We start from the raw sequence: 23,868 nt of genomic DNA, 5'->3' as shown, positions 1-23,868 counted from the left end.
TTATTTTGAAGTGTGCCCTCTTGACAGAGCTTAACACATGGCACTCTCGCACTTACCTTGGAGATTCGCCCTACTTTATTGACCAAGCATTTTATTATATTTTTGAGATACATAACTTTTAGATAGCGCCCTCATCATGAGGACGTTACACTTGTCATTCATACACATTTTGGAAAGCACCCCACCTCATTGACTAAGCATTTCTATTATTTTATTGAGGTGGTTATTTCTTGAAAAGCACCTTGCGAATGAGGCCAATAAACAAATTTCACCTTTGCACCAGCTTCAAGTTTAAGCAAGATACATGTAGCATCACATTCATCTATAAGATTGTATTTAGAATTATCCATGGGTCTTTGACCTATTTCACGCTCATTGAAACTGTAAATACTTTTACTAATTTCCTTGGAGAACCACATGAGGAAAATAATATTTTATTTTATAGAGTTGAACTAGAACCTATATAAGAGTTTGCTCTATCCATTTATATTTGGGGATTAAGTGAACAAAAGAACTTGCAAGTACAAAGATTCTAAGCTTTGAACAAAGGTGTATTTTATATTGTGTAAGATATGCTTTATTGCACATTACCTTGGCTACCTATTGCCCCTTTTTATTCTGTAAACGGTCATCTGAAATTGTATTCATGTCCCTATAGCTCAAGCAAGGCATTAGGTCATTCCCTTTAGTGCATTCCCCAAAACTTAAAATTTCAAAACCAGCATTTCCTTTTATTTCATAACCAACATTTCATTTTATTTCATGTTGCTAAGTTCTCTTTTTACTCCCGCTCCATATTACACAAATTGTGTGTGATAACCCTTAGGGAAGCTTCCCTTGGTTAAGATTCCATTTTGCACTAACTTAAAGTGAAAAAGGAAAGGCTACTTAGGTGAGAGTGTATAGCTTGCCTATGTTTCCCTTGGAGTCTCATACTTGTGGTTATGACTTTTCCATGAAGGTGACTTCGGGAGGTAACATAACCCTTACAGTCCAACATTGTGTCCACTTCCATTGATAATGGCATCTCATGCCAGCAAGCTCAAACCATGTCGTGATAAAGAAAATCCCCATTTTCCTTCTGTATCTTTCCTGGGGTAAAAAGACATTGAAAGATGGGACTCAATATGAGGTAACATGGCCCTTACATTCCAATATTGTGTCCACTTCCATTGATAATGGTATTTCATGCCATCAAGCTGAAACATGTAGTGATAAAGAAAATCCCCATTTTCCTTTTGCATCTTTCCTGGGGTAAAAGACATTAAAAGATGGGAGACAATATTCATTAGACATCACTAAAGGAAATTATTATAATTTCCAATAAGTGAGTAGGTAATAATAGGTAAATATGCACAGGAATCCCATCAGTAGCTAACATAAATAATCTTCACTGCCTTCCAGACAGGAAGTCCAGATTATAACCAGCCAGGTTATTTTCTAGTACAAGACTGTGTTGTCACTAACAAGGACGAAACTCACACTGCATTTGATGGAACTTATACTGCATTTGACAAGTTCTCTACTTTGCCAACTACAAGCTCATGTTCAACTGATCTGGTAAGTAATTGTTTTCTTCACAAGTTCTCCAGCTAAATTTTAACCCAAATAAATCAAATTGTCCTGCGAATGAGGCCATTTTAACCTATGGAATTTTTTTCTCAAGAATAGTGAAAAAAAACCCTAAACTTGTACTGTGTCTAATTTATTATAAGCATTCATATGCGTTCAAAACACATCACAAAAAGCACGTTCATTACATGACCTGGAGTTCAACATACTAGATTTATTACATGAGAGTTAGGCTGCTGATTAAGATTCAAATAGCTATTGGGACATTTAACCAGATTAATCGTTTGTTCGAGTGGTGCAACAGAGATCTGCTCTGCTAAGATTCCCGTTAGGTGCAATAATCATTACTTTTCCTTAATGCTTTTGATATATGTCGCCTAACATTTGTAGGCCACCCATATGGCTACAAGGCTAACGTCACAAAATTCCATGAGCATAGGATTCGACAGCATAAAGTATTAGATTAACATGTGATCACAAATTGACATTAAAAAAATCGCAGTTGCAGAGTCATTAAAATATCTCCAAAACACAAAGAGGAAGCTTCAAAATAACAAATAGGAAGCTTTAAAATACCAAAAAAGGAATAAAACAACCAAATTCAACATAACCTACATAGAAATGACATCAAACCAACCAACCTAATATTCACTGACAAAGACAAGTCTAAAGAATCCAATAAGTGCAAACAAAAGAACTCACTGAAATTTGAAGTAACAGAAAGTACGAGCCTAACTGCAGTAGAAAATTATCGGAACAGTGCACCCAACAACTATATACATTCTCAAAGACATTGATTTCACAGACAAGGAAGCTAGAGTTCAGCACTAGAGATCATCTAAAATGCCTCTTCTTTTTCAAGAGAGATTAAAATATATATTTCAGCCTGAGCTGGCCACAATGGAATTGCACAACTACAATTAAAATTGTACAGATTTAGAATTTCTTCCCCAAAAGGCAAAAGTCACTGCCCAGTTTTGCATGCGCAGCTGATATTGACAGTGAACCCAAATGCTTACATTTATAGGGTAAACATTCTATTAGGGTTAGGAACAACTCAAACCAGAAAGTACCAAGAGCAAAAGTTAAAAACCTTGACCAGAAACACAAAAGCAACAAATTCCAGTTAGGTGGAACAAATGGAATGATAACAATGTGTGATTGTAATGAATGGAGCAAGAAATGGAAAATAACAAACAGCAACTGATCATAGAGAAAACGAATTTGAGACTAACACAATACTAGCAGACGAAAACCTTAACAAGTTACCACTGACGTACAATTATAAATAACTTGGGAGAAACTGCTCATTTGCATATTAACAGAACAGACGAGGTTTGCCACTTAACATAATAAAAATAACTATAAGCTTAGTATTAAAGTAAAATTATAAATGAGTAATGAGAGACTTCATTAACATCTTACGAAAAAATAAGAGTTACGAGGCTTAAAATTTCAAAAATACTATTTTTTATTGCTTCGGACTTCTTCAAAATTGTAACACTCCTCGAGAAGGAAAAGCGTTACCCCCTCGAAACATCAGATCGATCAACCTTTGAAATGGTGATGCATCTCAAAATAACATCATTGCATCCCCCTCTCTCTACTGTACGTCATGTATATTAAAAAGAAAGATTCATGGCTCACTTCCACGACTGAAAATTACATCATTCCTGATGTGGATTGATTTCTAGAACAGAAAATTACCTAATTTTACCAGGCCAAAAACAGCCCTTCTACAAACTAGAAACTAAACAGCCATTTTCATTTCTATTTTCTTATGAGAATCATATCCAATGAGTTCGAAATCATTCGCAACAAATGAATCGATATCTTTCTTTTCAGGATTGATTTTCAAAACCTACATCACAAATTGACAAGCAATCTTTAAGTAAGGCATAATTCCACAAACTCTGAAAAATAGGAAGGCAAAAAAGAAATTGCATTTTGATCATCTAAACATTGTAGGAAGTAACGAAATCGAAGATGCATGGACTCACTGGAAACGGTCTAGGTGAGTTCTGCAGTTGTTCTAAAAGAGGCCCAACATGATTTCTGTACACGTGAGCATCTCCAAGCACATGGATAAGATCACCGGGAACAAGGTCTGGAAATATTTACATCCCAAGGTGTAAGAAAATGAATAAAAATGTTAGACCAAATTCCAAAAATTAAAATACAAATTCATTATTATAACTAGCATAGATCCATCTTAACCTGGGATCTATTAAACACCAAGAGGGGTGTGAATAGAAAAACAGGTGCAAACCTCTTGCCACTTAAAACATCTGAGGTTAAGAAGGATCCATGCTATTTTAAAATAAATAACAGTTCAGCTCTTTATTTTTTGAAATTAAACCCCGAAATCTGTAAAACACCAAGACGAATTTATAAAACAGGTGCAAAGTTCAAACCTTTCACTGCTTAAAAAATATGGGGTTATTATGGATCCACATTAGTTTGAAAGAAATAAAAGGTCCGCTCTTTCCTTTTTAACATTAGAAGTCAGACACATTTTTTTTCTCATTTTCTATTAGTGTTACAAATGTGACAATGTGAAACAGAGGTTTCTTCCACCACGGGTTGTAAGAGCACCTCATTTCTCTAGGTGCAAAAATATAAAACAATTCTGATTTACTTGAACATACCACAAACATGGGCAATCATGCATGTTAAAAGTGCATATGATGCAATGTTGAAAGGTACGCCAAGGCCCATGTCACAGGATCGTTGGTACATCTGGCATGACAATTCCCCTTTTGCAACATAAAACTGTTCGCAAAACATCCAAATGTTGTTAAATGAAAGTAAAGGATCTTTGAACATATGTAAACGTGAAGCAATATACATCTCTAAGCTCACCTGAGCAAACATGTGGCATGGAGGAAGAGCCATGAGCTTAAGGTCCGCTGGGTTCCATGCTGAGAGTATAATGCGACGGTCTTCTGGATTAAACTTAATCTTATGAATTACATCTGCTAGTTGATCAAAACCTTGTCCACTGTAATCTGCATTCATGTTTGTATACCTGTCCCCACAGAACGTATTGAATTTCAAGCACTTGTCATAACTAATGAGGATTTTGGTGATAAAGAAGCTTGTAAGTCAGTCTTAAGAAATGCTGTACCAACCTAGCTCCAAAATGCCTCCACTGAAATCCATATACAGGTCCCAAATCACCTTCCTCTCTTTCTTTCAGCCCAATGCTGAGACATAAAACATGTTAGAAATTAAGACAATAAGTGGAAAAAAAGCAAGTTCCATGTTTAATGAGACACTGTAAAACTAAAAGATGTAAACTTCCTATCAGAAAGCACAAAAGCGATCAGAAATAATATCATATTGATACTGTGTAGTAAGTACATATTTTGTTTCCCATTTCAAAACTAAGTGTAAGCCACTGGGAAAAGATGCATTTCCAGTGTTTTTTTTAATGCAACTATGACCAGATATTTCTTTTGCAGCCCGTTTCAGAAAAAACAGTCATTTTCTCTCTCTTGCAACATTCCCATTATCTGAAATGTGCATTCTATCTAGAAGCGTTGGTGAAACAAAACTAAGATATCTAGGATCTTTTGTTACAGCATCAAGTGTTAACCAACCCAAGCTCAGAAGAAAAGAATTTGGGGACTGAATATACCTATCAAGGTACTCTCTCGATGCATTACCATCCCATATATGTATGCCCTTTTCTTGCAGAACCTACAATGTAAGAAGTACAACAAATTAACACCTGTAATTGTGATTCCCTAAATGAAATCAAAGAGAAGCATAGAAGCAAAGGAAAAAGAAAGCAGGTTGCTGAGTAAAGATATAGACAGAACTACTGTAATATTTATTTGCAATGATAATGGTTAGCACTATTGAGTACGACCTCAAAACTCATGTTGCAAAAATTTTATTAAAAAAAAGTATTTCTGTGACTGCCAAAGAGAGCACGACCTAAAGCTTAGCAAAGCACATGTTAGGTAAGAAAGTGGTTATCACACTGTTAAAAGGAGAATCAATCTGCTTACAAGGATAATCCAGTTTCTCATAACTAGGTACACCAGATACAGAGTGGTGGGAGAAACTTGTAAAAGGATGGCAGTGATCACTTCTAAAGAACTTGAATTTACAATAAGACTACTAGCCTACTACATTGACTGTTTCTGGAGGATCCACAGAACCTTGATCAGAATACAACAATTGGTATTGTAAACAGGGCTAGGCCTATCATGCTTTCAAATCTCATTAGACAATGACAAAAACGCATTGCCTTGTGTTTGTGAAGCTAGACCCTGTGCTGTAGATGCACACCACAATTTTAATCAAATACAATCCACTTACTTGATAATAAGTTCTTATATCCTATACAAATGCAAGAAGAGAAGAGAATGAAAGGCCAAAGGCAGAAGCAGAGTGACCAGATAAAATCCACTATAAGATCATAGGTGTGTGCATGAAGTTAATTTAGAAACCCCAAAATTCCTTTAGTTTATAAGCTACAAGCCCCAGGAGAGAATGTCATCAATGAAATCTAACAGTAAAGCCAGACTGCAGAATCACTAAGCTAGCTGCTAGATAATGGGATGATAGCAGACTAACAAATTCTTGATGTTCAACTTAGTTTGATAGATTAGAAAACAGTATTTCATTGCCAAGAAGATCATTGAACTTCTAGTTTCCTTTTTGCCGGGGATGGTAAAATAGAAACTCTTTGCAACAGATAACCAATGCCACAGGTACCGGTTATGTGACCATGTATTTTCAACTGATTAGACATCCTAGAAAGAATTTCAGCTCATCTGTATAGAATATATTTTTAGACAGCTTGAATTCATTAATTGCATGCAAATTACCTTTGCATTTGTTGAACCACTTATGAACCATAAGAGCTCTTCAACCACACCACGCCAGAAAACTCGCTGCAATAAAAATTACATGCAGCAGGTGCATCAACGATACAACCTCCCAAACAGAAAAAGGCATGTAGCTATTCACATTAATATCTTCAAGCTACTGAACAATATTCTGTCATAGACAGGAAATAAAAGCATGTCCTGTGACTGAGAACAAAATAAATAAAGAAAAGAAATATTTCCAACCAGGTGAAGAAATAATCCAATAAGGCATACTAGACAGAGACAACCAATCACCTTTGTTGTGAGAAGTGGTAAAGTTTTTCGCAGATTGAACCGCATCTGGACATAACAACTCTTGTGAGCAATAAAAGGTTGAAATCTAGGCAGCAACAATATGAATAAAAAACAGAAAAAATATTTTTAACTGTTGATTATCAACATTTATGTTTGTTTAGAAAAGAATAAATGGATATAGTTGAAAACTGGAAGTATAAGATAACCTGACAGCCAAATTTTGACAATGTGCCAGTTCCTGTCCGATCTCCCTTCTCCACTCCATTTGCAATTATATCCTGTACCAATCTAAGATACAAATACTCCTCGTGTCTTTCAAAAATTAATTTGGGGAGAAATTGATACTGCCGAGATTCAAGTCTATCGTACATATCCATGTTGTTCGATCCATTTCCAAATCTGTGAGAAGGCTCTAGAGAGTCCACATTAGAGGAATTCCTAATACGAACATAGGTGGTGAAAGAATAGCGAATATCATTTTCCACAAATGGCAATGACGAATACCAAGGACGAAACACGGATGCATCTATGGGTGTGATGAATGTATCACACTCAAATGCATTCTCTATCTCAGTGATGTGAATTGCATCACAGTTAGGTGTAGAGAGTGCTTCTCTGGAGAAAGTCAAAAAAGAATATTAGTATAATCCCAAATTAGGCCAAATATGATATTGGAAAAAGATCCAACCAGACTTGAAAGATAAATAATGATACCTATAAATTTGACCACCTCCAATTACAAATACTGTCTCTATTGACATAGAGTATGGAGGTGCTGCAAGCATCTCAAGAGCTGAACCCAAACTTCCACACATAACAACATTCTCTGCAGTTGCAATGTCAAAGCTACCTGAACGACTTAGAACAACATTCAAGCGACCTGTAAGTGGTCGAAACTGGTCTGGAATACTTTCCCAAGTCTTTCGTCCCATTATCACAGCATTTTTCTTTAAAGGAGCTGACGTGGAAGATGTGATTTCCTTGAAGAATTTCATATCAGAAGGTAGTTTCCATGGAAGCTTTCCATCCTTGCCAATTCCCATTTCCTTAGTGGCAGCTACTACAATCTGGAAGGTTCTTCTGGGTTCTGGAGGTGTATCAGAAAACCCATCTGGCACACTGGAACTGAAATTGCTTGCCATTGTTGCCATGTTGTAAAACCGAGATAAAATGGAGAAGGAAGAGTTTTTCAATATGGAAGCACACACTTTTTGGTTTCTGAAATTCTGACACTTCCTACAAAACAAAAGAGAAATACCTTAATACTGGTAGCATTGACATTCTACAATGGCCATGGCTACTCCTAGAATGCTTTCCAACATACAAAAGCACACTTCAGATCAAATCATCAAGTACTTCAACAATATCTCTCCCAGTCCAGCAGACCATGGTCTAGAGGTAAGGCACACTTGATGTAATAATGACCCTGGTCCAAACGCCACTGGGCATGCTCCCTTGTGTTTATATGGGGCCATGTTAATATAGGGCATGCAAACGAAGCCAAGAGCAACTCCTGGGTGCATTTTGGACAGCATAGAAGCCCCTTGGGCAGGGCAGCTTAGCCAAAAGGATTTCTGCATTCGAAAGTGCATTATCCATGTGTTAATGTTGGGGAGTGTTTCCAAGTTTTACCAAAAATAATGCTCTCCCAGAGTAAGAGAAGCAAGCTAACTAGGGAATGCATTAGTATCTTATGAAAACACTGTTGGAGGATAACCACAAAAGGAGAAGAAGAGAGACAGAACGGATGGAAAAGTTGAACAATTACCTTTATTATAGAGATTTACAACATTGGCTGCATACAATACTAGAATATTTATAGGAAGAATACAAGTATTACACCATGCAGACTAAGTGCCTAGTAATAAAGTTGCAAGCTGTGAATTACAGATTATGACATAGTTTAATATCCTCTAGTTACTGGCTGCAAGGGTGGAGCAGTATGTGAGAGACTGATAGAAAAAGGAACCTTCATTTATAGTTTTTCAAGCTAAAAGACAATTGGAAAACTTGAAAAGATATCTAGTTATCCTGTGGGTCTAGAAAGCATAGAGCCCCTTAAACATATTTATTGAATTGACTAAGCATCGCAACTATAAATGTCTAGCTCAATGTCATACAAAAGAATCACGAGAAGGCCAGAGCCAGCTCTGGAGGCAGTGCCAGAGTGGATCTCTGCGCTCTAGTTTCTCAATTAGAAGATGAGACAATGCTTATATATAGCAAAGGCTGAGAAAAATGCTGGCGGGTGTCCACTACATTTGAGAAAGGACATTCAATACAACGCAAGAAAAGAACGAAGCAACAATTTGGTTAAATTTTTAGCATTTTCAATCCCAACAAGTTCAATAACTTTTGCCTGCAAAAGACAGGAAGCGATGTAGTGGAAATCTATCAGAAAACTATGAATGGGAGATTCTCTAAGGATCCATCATTAAAAATATCCGAACGAGAACATGAAGAAAGCAAGGATGCGAATAACGAAAATGACCTCCAATACGATTTCAAATTACAGTGAATGCTAGACAATGGCAGCTTTCTGGATTGAAAGAAAAAATGAATGAACGACCTGCTATATAGAATTATTTTTTCAAAAATGCTATGACAAACCTGGAAATTTTTCAAATCACAAGGTCGTCGGGGTATACTACTAGCTCGAAAATCGAATATATTGATTCTTCTTGAATCAATAGAATTCTGTCAAATGACATGGATAAAACAGACCTGGGGCTCATTGTTTTTCATGAAATCAATTCTATGCTCGCCTTGGAAGGAAATGAAATGTTGGCTAAACCCTGGAGAGGAAAATTCCTCATAAAATCTACAGCTTTTGTGAGCACCTAAAATTCTTCAACAATAATCTTGAGATGAGAAAACTTATCGTAATATGGCCAGAAGAAGGATTTCAGGTGCATCAGGATGCACTGATCCAGTTAAAGTCAGGCAACTTATTGGAAATTCATGAACTGTTTTCAAAATATTTGAAAAAAAAATTTCAAAATAAATTAAATAAATTAAAATGGGGCATTTTCAAAGAAACGCTTCAGACGGCATCCAGGATACACAGAACGACCAGCAAACGAACTCTTCGCAAAAAAGGGCAATCAAATGCCCTCTCTTCTTCAATGAAAGCTTTAAATGAAACAAATTCGTGGCAAATTTATCGCTATATTAGCTCTAGCGAATCCAACATGGCAGATCGGATATGAAACAAAATAGAGGCAAAAAAATCGGCCAATTGTCTAAAATTGTTTGATGAAAAATTAAATAGACCAACAAACCACCAGTTTTTTTCCAGTGTACGGTTTTAGATGCGGGCGGCATGCATAGAACGAGCATTTAACAGCGGCCGAGAAGAAAAACCGCTCAATTACCTTAAACAGCTTAAATGCACCGAATCTAACGCTTTCCACTTGGGGAAAAAACAATGCGAGATGAACGGACCGCGTATTAAGCCGATATTCTCCGGGCAAGGAGTCTTACCTAAATTTCTTCCGAACAAGCTTCAAAGTGACCAAATGAAACCGCGGTTTTTGCCTCAAACTTGTTACAGGTGCATCTGGTGTACCCGTACAATGCTATCAAAACCCGGAACCACCGAAAACTGCTGTATTTCGTGACCCTTAATAGCTGCAACTATGCCCTCGTCTCTTCTGCTCCTCGATGCTCTGTGATGTTATGGCGGGAGCGCCGAGTTTTTCTACATTAACAAATGACAACGAATTAAAAATATAATGTTATTTTAAAATATAAGCCTATGTGTTGTAGATAATTTGGTATACGGATAAATTATACCTTCCCTTGAACTTCGGTGTTTTAAATGTAAATATAAAGTCCACACCAAAATGCCCAAACTTCGTTTTCACCATTCCATTGACTAACGATAGTCTCTCTGTCGTTGGAAGTTAAGTTTGTAAGACACGAGAATTAGAGATTTTATAATCGATATTTATTCATTGACGATTTAAATTAAAATTAAAATAATATATATTATAAAGATGTTTATGTGTTATTGGAATTAATTATAAATGAGATTTATTTATTAGGAATTATATAGATTCTAAAGATGTTTATGTGTGGTTTGAAATTAAGTTTGTAAAAGATAAGATGGTGAGATTTTATAAAAATAATATGTATTTATTGGGAAATTAGGTTATTAATATTATTAAAAGAATTGGTCAAAAATTTCTCTTATGTGATTTCTACTTAAAGATTTTGCTTAATTCATTATAGATCACAAAAGCCTAAGCCTAAATAAAAATTTATTGTATTTTTAAATATTTAGTGTAATTTAAATATATGTAGTTTCATTAATCAATGAAATGAAATGGTTTTTTTCCAGTATTTTTCTTGGTCAATTTTGTTCATTTTAAAAATTATGAGTTTAAGTTGTTTAATTTGCAAAGATGTAGTGTGAGAGGTTTTTTAAGGTGTTGAATTCATTTATTCATACAAAAGTGTATTTTAAACCACAAGAAATCGCAATTTCCATAGACATGGTATAGCTTAATTATTGTCAAAAAGTCATTTCCACTATTTTTGCTATTAGTTAGATTATATATCTTTTCACATGTAAGAAAACCTATCATAACTCAGTTGCTAAACCAATGGTGAGGACAGCCATCTCTAGCCATCTTTAGTTGCTAACTGCAAATGTAGGGTGACTGGTCACCCTTACTCAAGGAAAATCATGCCACCTAAAATAACCAACTAGTATGTCATTTAAATGTGTATAGTTTTTTTTTAGTATATATATATATATATATATATATATATATATATACATTTTCTAGTATATATTTTAGAGTATAGTTTTGGGTTGAATTTATTTATGCATTAAAAAATACTCTAAATAACAAAAAAAAAATCACAATTTCTCCCAAACTTATATGTTCAAATAAACCAAAACCTAAAATGGGTAGATTATAATAAGATCGATTTTATCCAAAATTTGACCAAATTTAATCAAAACAAGCTCCTAGAAAAATTTTACCTTTTTAGGTCATATTTTGAAATAGATTTTGTCCAAAATCCAGCTAGGATTTTTCCTAATGTAAGTTTGAGCTATGTGAACTACATATTTCAAATATCTCAAGATTTGAGAATGCTAAATTCATCTATGCATTAAAAAACATATTTTAAACAATAAAAGTACACAATGTATTGAAAAAATTTATGATCAGATTCAGTAAAAATAGGTAAAAACTTTTGATAGTGAAAGTACTCAATATTTGAATTGTAAGTCTTTTAAAATCTCAATGTTTTAAGGTTTTTGAGATTGCTAAATTTATTTATATATCCAAAAATATAATTTGAATAATAAAAGGTTACAAAATATATATATATATAAGCTTCCACATTTTATATATAATTTAATTTTAATTGCGCCCATGAGTACTCTCTAGCCCAATAACCTAAACATTTTAACGTGGTCAAAATAAAATAACAAAATAAAAATAACCCTATAAAAATCAATAATAATAAAAATACCCATGGTATTGACCCAAGGTATTTATGTGGAATATAGCCTATTTAAAGGGGAAATTAAACCAAGCTAGATCCATCTTAACTCGAGAGCTACCAAGCGCCTAGAGGGATCAAATCTCTTGACATGCAAACCTCTTTTAGAATGGAAAAGGGATCTCTCTTCAAGACTTGGTAGATCTCGAATTAAGATGGATCTAGGTTGATTTGATATATATAAACTTGTCACAAGATTATCTCGTGTGATTAGTAAGTAGTGAAATCTTTTCCACTAGATTCATTTTTTGTATATATATATATATAGAGATATATATATATATATATTCCTCATAAAAATATATATAGTGTTTTATCAATGAAATATATATATATTTATAAATATAATTTTATTTTTTATTTTATATATATATATATATAATTTGAAAAATAATAAATAAATATTTATAATATCCCAATAAAAATATTATAATATTTTAAAATGCATTATTATAAAATAATATCGTTTATTTTAATTAATAAAAAAAAATTCAAAAATAATTGAATATACATTATTTAAATTATTTTTAATTGAATTAAAAATTAAATTTTATATTAATAAAATATATATATATATATATATATATATATATATATATATATATATATATATATATATATATATAATTTTATTAAAGGAAAAATTATTTAAATTAGAGAAATTGTAATGATATGGATTCAATAGTTGAGAACCCATGCTTTCTTATAAGAAATGTTCAAAATCTATAATAAATATATTCTCAAAACTTTAACAATGAAATCGTTATATAAAATTGGTCCCTTATTTACCAGGATGAAGAATAAAAAAATAATTTTATTTACTAATTTTTAAAATCTTTAATATTCCATAAAAAAATATATATATATATAAATAAATAAATAAAAAGTTTTACCCGACTTCAAAAGTCTTATTGCAATGTGAGACTAGAAGATTATTTTCTTGCTCGTGGCATATAACTTATTGTTTTTAGCTGCATGAATACAAGTGATTTAAATGTTTTTTTTTTAAGTTGCAATGTGCCTTGTTAAAGAAGATGAGTAGTTTCGTACTCATGTCATGATTTTTAAGTCCAATAACTTATTGTTTTTAACTCAATGCATGGATAGAGATAATGCTTATTATTATTAACTCCATGCATGGATACATATGCTTTTTTAGGGAGAATATAATGCTTATTTTTGGAGTAGGGGGGTTTTATGAATTTAACAAATATGTGTTTTTTTTATATATAATAATTTTTTTGGCATGAGGAATTAGGAAACATGTTTTTTTTAGTAACATCAGGATATATATATGTATATGGGAAAGATTTTTCAAATTGCATTGTGCGAAAAAATGATAATCATAATTTGATTCAACTAATTTGAATGGTAAACATGCATTACAAACACTACTTTAGCCATAGTAATGCAGTGGCTTCTTGCTCAAAGATAAAGTCTTTTCCAATGCCAAAAAGAAAAAAAATAGAAGCCTTTAGTAGAAAGATGTGACATTGGAAAACCGTTTGGTAGATCTAATTAAAACTTCTTAGGATTCAATGCATACCCCTTCAAACAAACCAACACTTCTAGAGCATGGGAATAGTGGAGAAAATTAGAAGCCTCTTGGTAAAAAGATGTGACATTGGAAAACCATTTGATAGATCTAATTAAAACTCTTTAGAATTAAATGCATACCCTTCAAACAATCCAACACTTCTAGAGCATGGGAATAGTTGAGAATTCAATGTCATTTCTAGACTGCAAGAGGCAACTCCTCTCACATTTATTGCCACGCTACATAAAAGTCCCTCTAGATCAAGAAAGAGGATATATGAATCATATTCCTTAGCTCAAGAAAGAGTTCCAATTTGTTGCTTTCAACTAATACATATTAAATATTCCAAAAATACACAATCCATTACACCGAAATCAATAAAAATATCAAATAAAAAATATGAATAATGAAAAAATATAGTTATTTATTTTTACTTAAATTTACCATAACAAATTTCTACAAACAACACAATTTGAATGAACACGTTCATCACTCACTCCCAAAAAAAATCATCATTAAATATTCACTCAAAAACATCCTTGTAAAAATTCATTCCACAAAATTAAACTAAAAATAATTATTATTTAAAAACCCCATTAACATAAATATGATGAAAATACGTGAATTCCACAAATTAAACTAAAAATAATTATTATTTAAAAATCCCCCATTAACATAAATATGATGAAAATATATAATTATAATGGTAAATTTTATAAATTTAAAATAAAAAATGAATGGTAAACTTATTTTTTAAATCGATAAATTATAATTCAACTATTTATATCAAAAAATAAATATTTAAATTATCTTAACTTTAATACTTACATTACTTTATTATATTCGTTTACATCACCATCCAACTTTATTTTTCTTAAAGTGAATGGCGAACCGCATGATTGCTTGCTTTGATCTTAATTATATTATTTAATTCATTAATGTGTATTTATCCTTTGCCTTTGGCCCCACCTAGAGGAATTAGGTTTTCAAAGAGCATGTTAGGTGATGTGGTGTTTATTTTGACTGAATTTTTTAAAAATATAAAAATATATTTTATTAAAAAGTTTGGATAAATAGAATTTTGGATGTGAACACCTAAACATAAATAATTTTATTTGGACGACTATAGGAAGTAAAATTTAATATTAAGAGAAAAATGTAGCTCTCGCTCACCCAAATTTCCTATGTACCTTTCAATGAGAGGATCTATATTTGTTACTTTGGCCAACTTTCATTTTCAAAAGTTACATGTCAACATTAATATTTGATCAAACCATCCTTGTTATAGTTATCTTAATGGTAAAGGAAGCCCTTATGCTTTATAAAGAATTATAATATTTAATCAAACTATTCTAATTTTTTAATTTTATTATCTTAATGAGATACGTGCAAATTATGCTTTATGATGAGAGAGAATAAATCACGTGTCAACGTCAATTCATTTTAATTATCCCTTTTTTATTTTTTATTACATTAATTAACTTAATGTCATCTTTGTTTTAATTATCCTAATAGTAAAGGAAGGGCATTCTCCTTTATAAAGGATGATGACGGAGAATAAATAGATAGTTAGGCCTAAAAGAACAAAGCCAAAGTTCATAGTATAATACCCTTTGGATGATTGATTTTAAGTTGAATAGGTAAGTGTAAAATTTCTCTCTCTTTTTTTTCAATAATAAAATATAATAAAATGCAACATGGTGGGAAGAGTGGGAAGGGTGATTTATTGTTTCAAAGAGTATGAAGAGACTAGATTTGTATGGGGATTAGGTACAACATCAAATAATAGAGCAAAATTTTTAGTGTTGTGGAAAGGCTCGAAGATCGCTAAAAATAAGGGAATAAGAAAGGTTAAAATCCTAAGGGATTCGATGATCATTATTAGAATGATCTCCAAGGCATCTTTGTCTTGTGGCTCTTCATTCCCTTCCCTAGCGAGAAGAATTGTGTTGCAATTGAAAAACTTTGAAGAAGTCTCCCTATTCCATATACTTAGGCATCCAAATGGAGATGTTGACAAAATGGAAAATTTAGGGGTGGAACTTGAACTTGGAATTCTCAAAATAAACAAGGAGGGTAAGGGATTTGTCCCCATGCCTTAACCCACCAAGAATTAACATGGATAGAAGGGCCATCGTAGTTGGCAGCCCCATGAAAAAATGGTCTAGAACATTTCAACTCCACATGTACAAGGGATATGCCATGATAATTCTGGAGCGTCCACTTGGAGGTGTTAATGAATCCATAACATTATGTGGTAACCTGTCGTATCACACACTATATTCCAAGTTCGTTAAGAACAAAAGGATGGACAGATGGATGACCTTGATTCTTGGTTTTAGTGGAGTTCACCTAGGCTCATTAATGTTTCAGAGCTTAACACATTTCCTTTCTTCGTCACTCTTAAATGCGCAGGAAGGAATGTTGGTCCAGTGTCTCGTGAAGATCAAGTTTGCAACATAATAGTGGAATGTTGGAGATCTGGTTTTAAAGGAGGCAATGGCATTTATTCTTGGTAGAAATGGCGAGGATTGCCTATTTAGCAATGCATATTTTGGAATATAGTCATCTCCTTCTCGTTTATCCTGGTGTACTCATTGTCTTTGTTCAAAACTAGAGTGTTTAGTAATGGCATCAGAAGAGGGTCAAGCTTTAGAGCTTGAGCTAGTGTGTTAGAAGAAAATCGTGGAGTTATTGTTCAATTTGTTGATGGGAAGGGTAGAGCTCCTCTCCATAAGACTAGATCTCATGGAGAGCGAAAGGGAAGTGAGAACCTACTTGGCAAAGGCTAAATTCAAAGGGCTAGAAGCAGGAGTTGAAAGAAAATTTGCACGGTCGGAGGCAAAGTTGATTTCCAACAACATTGAGGTCTCAATTTTTTATCTCTTTGCAGATGTCCAAGAGCTCGTGTTTGGCAAGCCAGTGTCAGGTGTTGAGGAGCGACAAGAGAAAGCTAGTGACACTACATCAAGTGTTGAAACGACTAAAGGAAAAGAGGTCAATTGGTCTGGAACTGATGAAGTTGGGCCTTCAAATTCCGTTTAAATTTTGATTGTCAATGTATTGCAAATTTGATTTGTTTTTGGGTCAAATTTTCAAAATCTATGGAAGGTTCCAATGTATAATTGTAGTGCAAAGGGCACGTAGAGGCAAAAAGTCTTTGTTATGGATTTATTGAAATGTTGAAGTTGTAGAGATAATAGAGGCAAGTTTTGTAGTCATATATGTAAATGGTTCTCGCCATGCAATCCAACTTATATAATAGAAACCTAATCATTATGTTTAAAAAAAATGAAATTAAAAAGATTATGGATAAATGACAATGTTGAAGTGAAGTGAAGATTGGTATGTATAACAAGACCAAAATGAGTTTGTATAATAAGAGTTTATTATTAACCTAATGAGGTAATTGCAATTAAAGATTATGTTCAATTAGTGTTAACAACCTCGAAGTCAATTTATATGAAGATCTAAACATTAACATGTTTAAGATATTAATAAAAATGATTCAACTTGAATATATCAGGTTACCTTAAAATTTATTGGTTCCCTGTTTAATTATGTTAAGCTTTCTAGATTGAGTTATGACAATTTGATTGTTGTATTAGTGTTGCCCTTATTGGTCGGCTAAACCCTTTAGTTGCAAATGTACCCTCCATCCCTATGTATACCAAGGATACCTAGATTTAAAAAGCATCTTATCTTGTACATTTATTTTATCACAAAAGGAAATCCCCACCAAGGAGTCTTCTCGTTCTCAAGACATGGAGTTATTCATCTCTCTTTTTATGTTATTTAGGAATTTTGGTTTACAACATTTGGTTTTAGATTTCCACTTTAACATTTTAAAAGTGTTATTATGAAGACAATTTTAAGGCTTTGGAATGCAAACAAATAATTGCAATATCAATAACAATGCAAATTGAATGTTATTAATGTCTATTTCACATTAACCTAATCGAAAATGAAGAAGAACTGAAGATGTTATTGAACAAAATAATTGTTTTACTACCTTGTGCTTTGTTTATGTTAGCCAATTAATTTGACAATATAATACACACATCAAAATTTAAATTTAAATTGAGGTGGCTCAACATGTGCATTTCTTACTAGATAAGTGCCCTATGCAATTAACTTCTATATTTCTTGACACTTTACACTAAAACACAACCAGCAAATGGAATTTTGAGGATTATAACTCATGACCTTTGGGACATGTCTAACTAATTCTAAATGCTCCATGTTATTAGCTAATGCAAACGAGATGTCAACTATTGAGTGGGACATTGAGCTTCATGGAAGTAAATTATTAATAAAAATTAGATATTTACATTCAAAAAAGACAGACATTTAGTTGGTTTATGCAGTTAGGAATGTGGTGATAGGTAGCCTTAGAGGGAGGGTTTGTGGGCATGAAAAGTTAGGTTGGTAGAAGGCTATTAAAACAGAGTTAAGTGTGAGTAAAGGAATCTCCAAAGCAATTAAAATGGGGTCATTGTTACTAAAAAAGACTTGGTTTATTAGTTTCATATGGATGAACATAAGCTCGATAGCAATTCAAGAAGAGTATCTATATTTATGAAATTACAATAAAGAATTTCATAGGTACAACAAGCTAATGTTCTCGATGTGCACTGCAAATAAATTGGCAAGTGAAAAGTGTGGAATTTAAATGTAATATATAAAATGAATTAGTAAACAAAACCACAAAGGAAGTAAGTTGTTCATTAATGCTAACCAAACACATCTTTCTCACACTGACATTGATGATGAAGGAATATAAACATTTAATATAAATAAATGATTTTGAACCATAAGTTTCATGACGCCAACCTTGCATAGGATACCATATCCCTATTTGTACATTTTTGGAGTAATTATGTAATGAACAAAATCACATATTTCAATATTGTCTTATGGGTGATTAACTATATCGATTAAAATGGTTTGTTAATAATTATCTATTAATTATATTGATTGATGTGTTTATTACGAAATAGGATTTCTAGAATTTTAATTTAATTGTGTTTATTAGGGTTTCTAAAATTTTAATTTAATTATCAATAATTATTAGGTGGATGGTAGATATTTAACCTCCAAAGAATATCCACATAATATTTTTGATATTTAACCTCCATAGAATATCTACATAATATTTTTAATAGTAGTCAAAGATAGAGAGTTGAGATTGATTTCAAAAGTAATTATGCCCTTTTTACTTTTTAATTTAATTAAAATAATATCATGTCCAATAGTGTGATCAATTTCCATTCGATTTTTAAGTATACAATTAAACATAATTACTCTTTCATAAATATCGGGTTACCTTAAAATTTATTGATTCCCATTTTGATTTTGTTAAGCTCTATACATTGAGTTATGACATTTTGATTGTTATATCACTATTGTCCTTATTCGTCAACTAAACCCTTTAGTTCCAATTGTATCCTTCGTCCATATATATATATATATATATATAGATATATATAGATATATATATATATGTATATATGTATATATATATATATATATATATATATATATATATATATATATATATATATATATATATATATATATAACTATTTAAAAAACATATTATCTTGTACATTTGTTATATCACAAAGGAAATCCCTACCAAAGAGGCTTCTCATTCTCAAGACATGGAGTTACTCCTCTTTCTCTTTTATGCTATTTGGGCATTTTGGTGCACAACATTTGGTTTTAGATTTCCTCTTTAACATTTTAAAATTGTTATTATGAAGACAATTTTAAGGCTTTTGAATGCAAGCAAATAATTGTAATTTCAATAACAATGTAAATTGAGTGTTATTAATGTCTAGTGCACATTAACCTAGCCATAATGAGGAAGCAATGAAGATGTTGTTGAACACAACAATTGTTTTATTATCTTGTGCTTTGTTAATGTTAGCCAATTATTTTGATAAGACAATACACACATCAAATTTTAAATTAAAATTGAGATGGCTCAACATGTACATTTCTTATCGGATAATTGTCAATGCAATTAACTTCTATCTTTCTTGACAATTTACACTAAAACACAAGGGGCAAATGGCATTTTTGGGGTTATAACCTATGACCTTTGGGACATGTCAAACTAATTCTAAATTATTGATGCATGAGCATCTAGACTTGGGCCAGCAATGTGACGGGGTGGTCACATGTTGTGGCTAATGCAAGACTTGAGGAAGACTTCGTTGTTAAATTTGTGTTAATTTCAATAAGGGTAGGTAGTTAAGAGTGGTCTAGTTTAGTTAAATGATGATAAAGACTGAGTTATAACTGAATAACTAATTCTTTCATGTGCGGGAAGTAGTTAGCTATGACTTAGGTATAACTTTTCTGGCTGAAAAAAAAAGGGAGAGAGGAGAGGTGAGGCTGGGACAGCCAAAGTTATAAGCCTCCAGGCAATTGGAAGGCCATGAAAGTTGAATATCTGGTCTGGCAAAGACAAAGTTTGTAAGTAGTTTTCATTGTTAATATGAAGACTGTGTTTTAGAACTGCATTGATTAATTCAGAAATTGTGTATTTAATTCCTGTAATTGGGGCTTGAATGGTAAATCCATGTGAACCGAATGAGAGATCAAGGAGTGATGGATCATTGTTAATTTAAACCTCTGTTTGCATTAAAAGGGCGCATATCTGTTTTAAGCTCTGTCTATTTTGAATAGGATCGTTTCATGTTTCATGCTACTGAGCAGCAATATAATTCTGGTTTGAAAAGCGTAAAGTAGGAACAGAGGTTTGAAATTCGATGTTAGAACCATTATTGATTTACAGGCGTAGAGAAGTTTACATTTTGAATGGAAGGACATATAACGATTGCCGAGAGTTTAATTGGCAAATGGAAATCTCCTGTTATGAATCGTAGGCATTGAGTATTGGAATGTGTTAACTTTGTTAAAAATTAAACAGCGTTTTATATCTGGTTTGATAAGTTAAGTTCTGGCTTGAGATTGAACCATTGACACGTAGAACAGGGTAATGGAGCAGCGCTGGCTTAATCGAAGTTGTCGCTGGATGTGCCATCGAATGAGGCGTTCGATCAAACAGTTGACAAGTCGTAGTGTGATAACGAAATGTTTAAATCCATGTGGGAACTGCAGTTGATGTCGATTGTATTTATTGCCAGACGTGATAATGCAGAGGTCAAATTATATAATTGCCGAAATAATGTTTTGCAGAAGTGGCAGATTCGACGGATGAAGACAGATCGATTTACATAAATCGATGCTCATTTGTGTTAGAATTCCTACACCAGGAGTCAAGGGCGCAGAGAAGGAGCTGTCAATTCGAGGATGATGGATGAATGGTAAGTCACAGTTCAGCGTTGGGGAAAACTGGTACAGAACGAGTACCATAATGAAGATTGTTGAGTTTATGACTTGAAATTGAGGAGCTTCCGCAATTGAGGTGTGTACAAATTGCCAGAAGGAGTCTTATCTGGGCAAATGTTTAGAGATGCATTTTTATATGCATGAGAAGAGTAAAGATTCTGGGTTTGCAGGGTAGACCTGCATCAATTATCCAAGTTATTGACAAATGCAAACAAGGTGTCAACAGTGAGACATTGAGCTTCATGGAAATAAATTATTTATAAATATTAAATATATACATTCAAAAAAGACAAAGACATTTAGTTAGCCTATTCATTTAGGAATGTGATGATAGGTAGCCTTAGAGGGAGGGTTTGTAGACATCAAAAGTTAGGTTGGTAGAAGGAAATAAAAATAGAGTTAATTGAGAGTAAATAACTCTCGATGCGCACTACAAATAAATTGGCAAGTGAGAAGTGTTGAATTTAAATATAATGTATAAAATGAATTACTAACCAAAACCAACAAAAAGAAGTAAGTTGTTCATTAATTCTAAACCAACACATCTATTTCTCACTCTGACATTGATGATGAAGGAATATAAACATTGATACAAATAAATGATTTTGAACCATAAGTTTCATGATGCCAACCTTTCCTATGATACCATATACATATTTGTATATTTTTTTATGTAATTGTGTTATGAACAAAATCACATATTTCAATATTGTCTTATAGGTGATGAACTATATTGATTAAAATGGTTTGTTAATTATTTTTTCTAATTACACTGATAGATGTGTTTATTAGGAATAGGGTTTCTGGAATTTTAATTTAATTATCAATAGTCATTAGGTGGATGGTAGGGATTTAACCCCCATAGAGTATCCACACGATAATTTTTAGTAGTAATCAAAGATAGAGGATTGAGATTTACCTCAAAAGTAATTATGTCTTTTTCACTTTTCAATTTAATTAAAAAATGTCATGTCCACATGAAGTGTAATGGGTTTCCATTTGATTTTGAAGTATACAAGTAAACATAATTACTCTTTTATAAATAATAGGTTACCTCAATTATTGGTTCCCCTTTTCATTTTGTTAAGCTCCATGTATTGAGTTATGACATTTTGATTGTTATATCGGTGTTGTCTTTATTGGTCATCTAAACCATTTAGTTGCAAATGTATCCTTCGTCCATATATATATCAGGGAGACTTTGATTTAAAAAGCATCTTATCTTGTACATTAGTTATATCACAAAAGGAAACCCCCACCAAAGAGGTTTCTCATTCTCAAGACATGGAGTTACTCCTCTTTCTCTTTTTTATGTTATTTGGGCATTTTGGTGCACAACATTTGATTTTAGATTCCCTTTTTAACATTTTAAAAGTGTTATTATGAAGACAATTTTAAGGCTTTTGAATGCAAGCAAATAATTGTAATATCAATAATAATGTAAATTGAATGTTATTAATGTATAGTGCACATTAACCTAGCTAGAATGAGGAAGCAATGAAGATGTTTATGAACGCAACAATTATTTGATTACCTTGTGCTTTGTTAATGTTACCCAATTACTTTGACAAGACAATACACACATCAGAATTTAAATTTAAATTGACTTGGCTAAACATGTAAATTTCTTATTGTTTGCGAGTGATAGAAAAATTGGCAAAAAGCATGTTGGCAAGCCCTTGTGTATCTAGGTGACCCCCCAAACATGTCTCATCAACCAAATAAATAAATAAATAAACATGTAAATTTCTTATTGGATAATTGCTCAATGCTATTAAATTCTATCTTTCTTGACACTTTACACTAAAACGCTAAGGGTGAATGACATTTTGGGGTTATAACTTATGACCTTTATGACTTGTCAAACTAATTCTAAATCCTCCATGTTGTCAGCTAATGCAAACAAGGTGTCAATTACTAAGTGAGACATTGAGCTTCATGGAAATAAATTATTAATAAATATTAAATATGTACATTCAAAAAATACAGAGACTTTTAGTTAGCCTATGCAGTTAGGAATTTGGTGATAGGTAGCCTTAGAGGGAGGGTTTGTGGACATCAAAAGTTAGGTTGGTAGAAGAAAATAAAAACAAAGTTAAATGTAAGTAAAGGAATCTTTGAAGCAAGTTAAATGAGGTCATTCTTGCTAAAAATGACTAAGTTTATTAGTTTCATGTGGATGTGATATATTAATGTACATATAACATAAGGTAAATAACAATTCAAGAAGAGCATATCTATGTAGATGCATTATTCATATGCATACATAGAATTACAATAAAGAACTGCATGGGTGCAACGAGCTAATGTTCTAGATGTGCACTGTAAATAAATCAGCAAGTGAACAAGTGTGAAATTTAAATGTAATATATAAAATGAAGTACTAAACAAAACCAACAAATGAAGTAAGTTGTTCAATAATGCTAAAACAACACATCTATTTCTCACACTATGATGAAGGAATATAAACACTTGATACAAATAAATGATTTTGAACCCTAAGTTTCATGAAGCCAACCTTTCATAAGATACCATATCCCTATTTGTTCATTTTTTATGTAATTATGTTATGAACAAAATCACATATTTCAATATTGTCTTATAGGTGATGAACTATATCCATTAAAATGGTTTGTTAATAATTATTTATTAATTGCATTGATAGATTTGTTTATTTTGAATATAGTTTCCAAAACATTAATTTAATTATCAATAATTATTAGGTGGATGGTAGGGATT

The 23,868-nt window shown here is 32.4% G+C and overlaps 1 protein-coding gene across 2 annotated transcripts; it reads right to left on the bottom strand.

Annotated features, from left to right (window-relative positions):
• Window positions 1–3,010: 3,010 nt before the first annotated feature.
• On the bottom strand, window positions 3,011–10,426 carry LOC149247644 (bifunctional dihydrofolate reductase-thymidylate synthase-like). 2 transcript variants are annotated; one of them, XM_089458262.1, is made up of 11 exons: window positions 10,194–10,426; window positions 7,425–7,946; window positions 6,917–7,325; window positions 6,711–6,755; window positions 6,414–6,479; window positions 5,213–5,274; window positions 4,704–4,778; window positions 4,435–4,600; window positions 4,221–4,344; window positions 3,573–3,679; window positions 3,011–3,433 (listed from the first exon to the last, which is right to left on the bottom strand). In XM_089458262.1, exons 2-11 carry the CDS (start codon window positions 7,859–7,861, stop codon window positions 3,323–3,325), a joined length of 1,602 nt encoding a protein of 533 aa, XP_089314388.1. In that variant the 5' UTR covers window positions 7,862–7,946; window positions 10,194–10,426; the 3' UTR covers window positions 3,011–3,322. The 2 variants fall into 2 exon arrangements, with proteins under 2 accessions (XP_089314388.1, XP_089314387.1); XM_089458261.1 differs by lacking the exon at window positions 10,194–10,426 and adding an exon at window positions 8,067–8,284.
• Window positions 10,427–23,868: the final 13,442 nt, after the last annotated feature.

Source organism: Pinus tabuliformis, chromosome 7, assembly GCF_031772625.1.
Source record: "Pinus tabuliformis cultivar Carrire ecotype Pingquan chromosome 7, CPIR1, whole genome shotgun sequence".
Taxonomy (NCBI): domain Eukaryota; kingdom Viridiplantae; phylum Streptophyta; class Pinopsida; order Pinales; family Pinaceae; genus Pinus; species Pinus tabuliformis.
The sequence above is the reverse complement of the archived record's forward strand: the minus strand, read 5'-3'. Positions and strand labels throughout refer to the sequence as shown.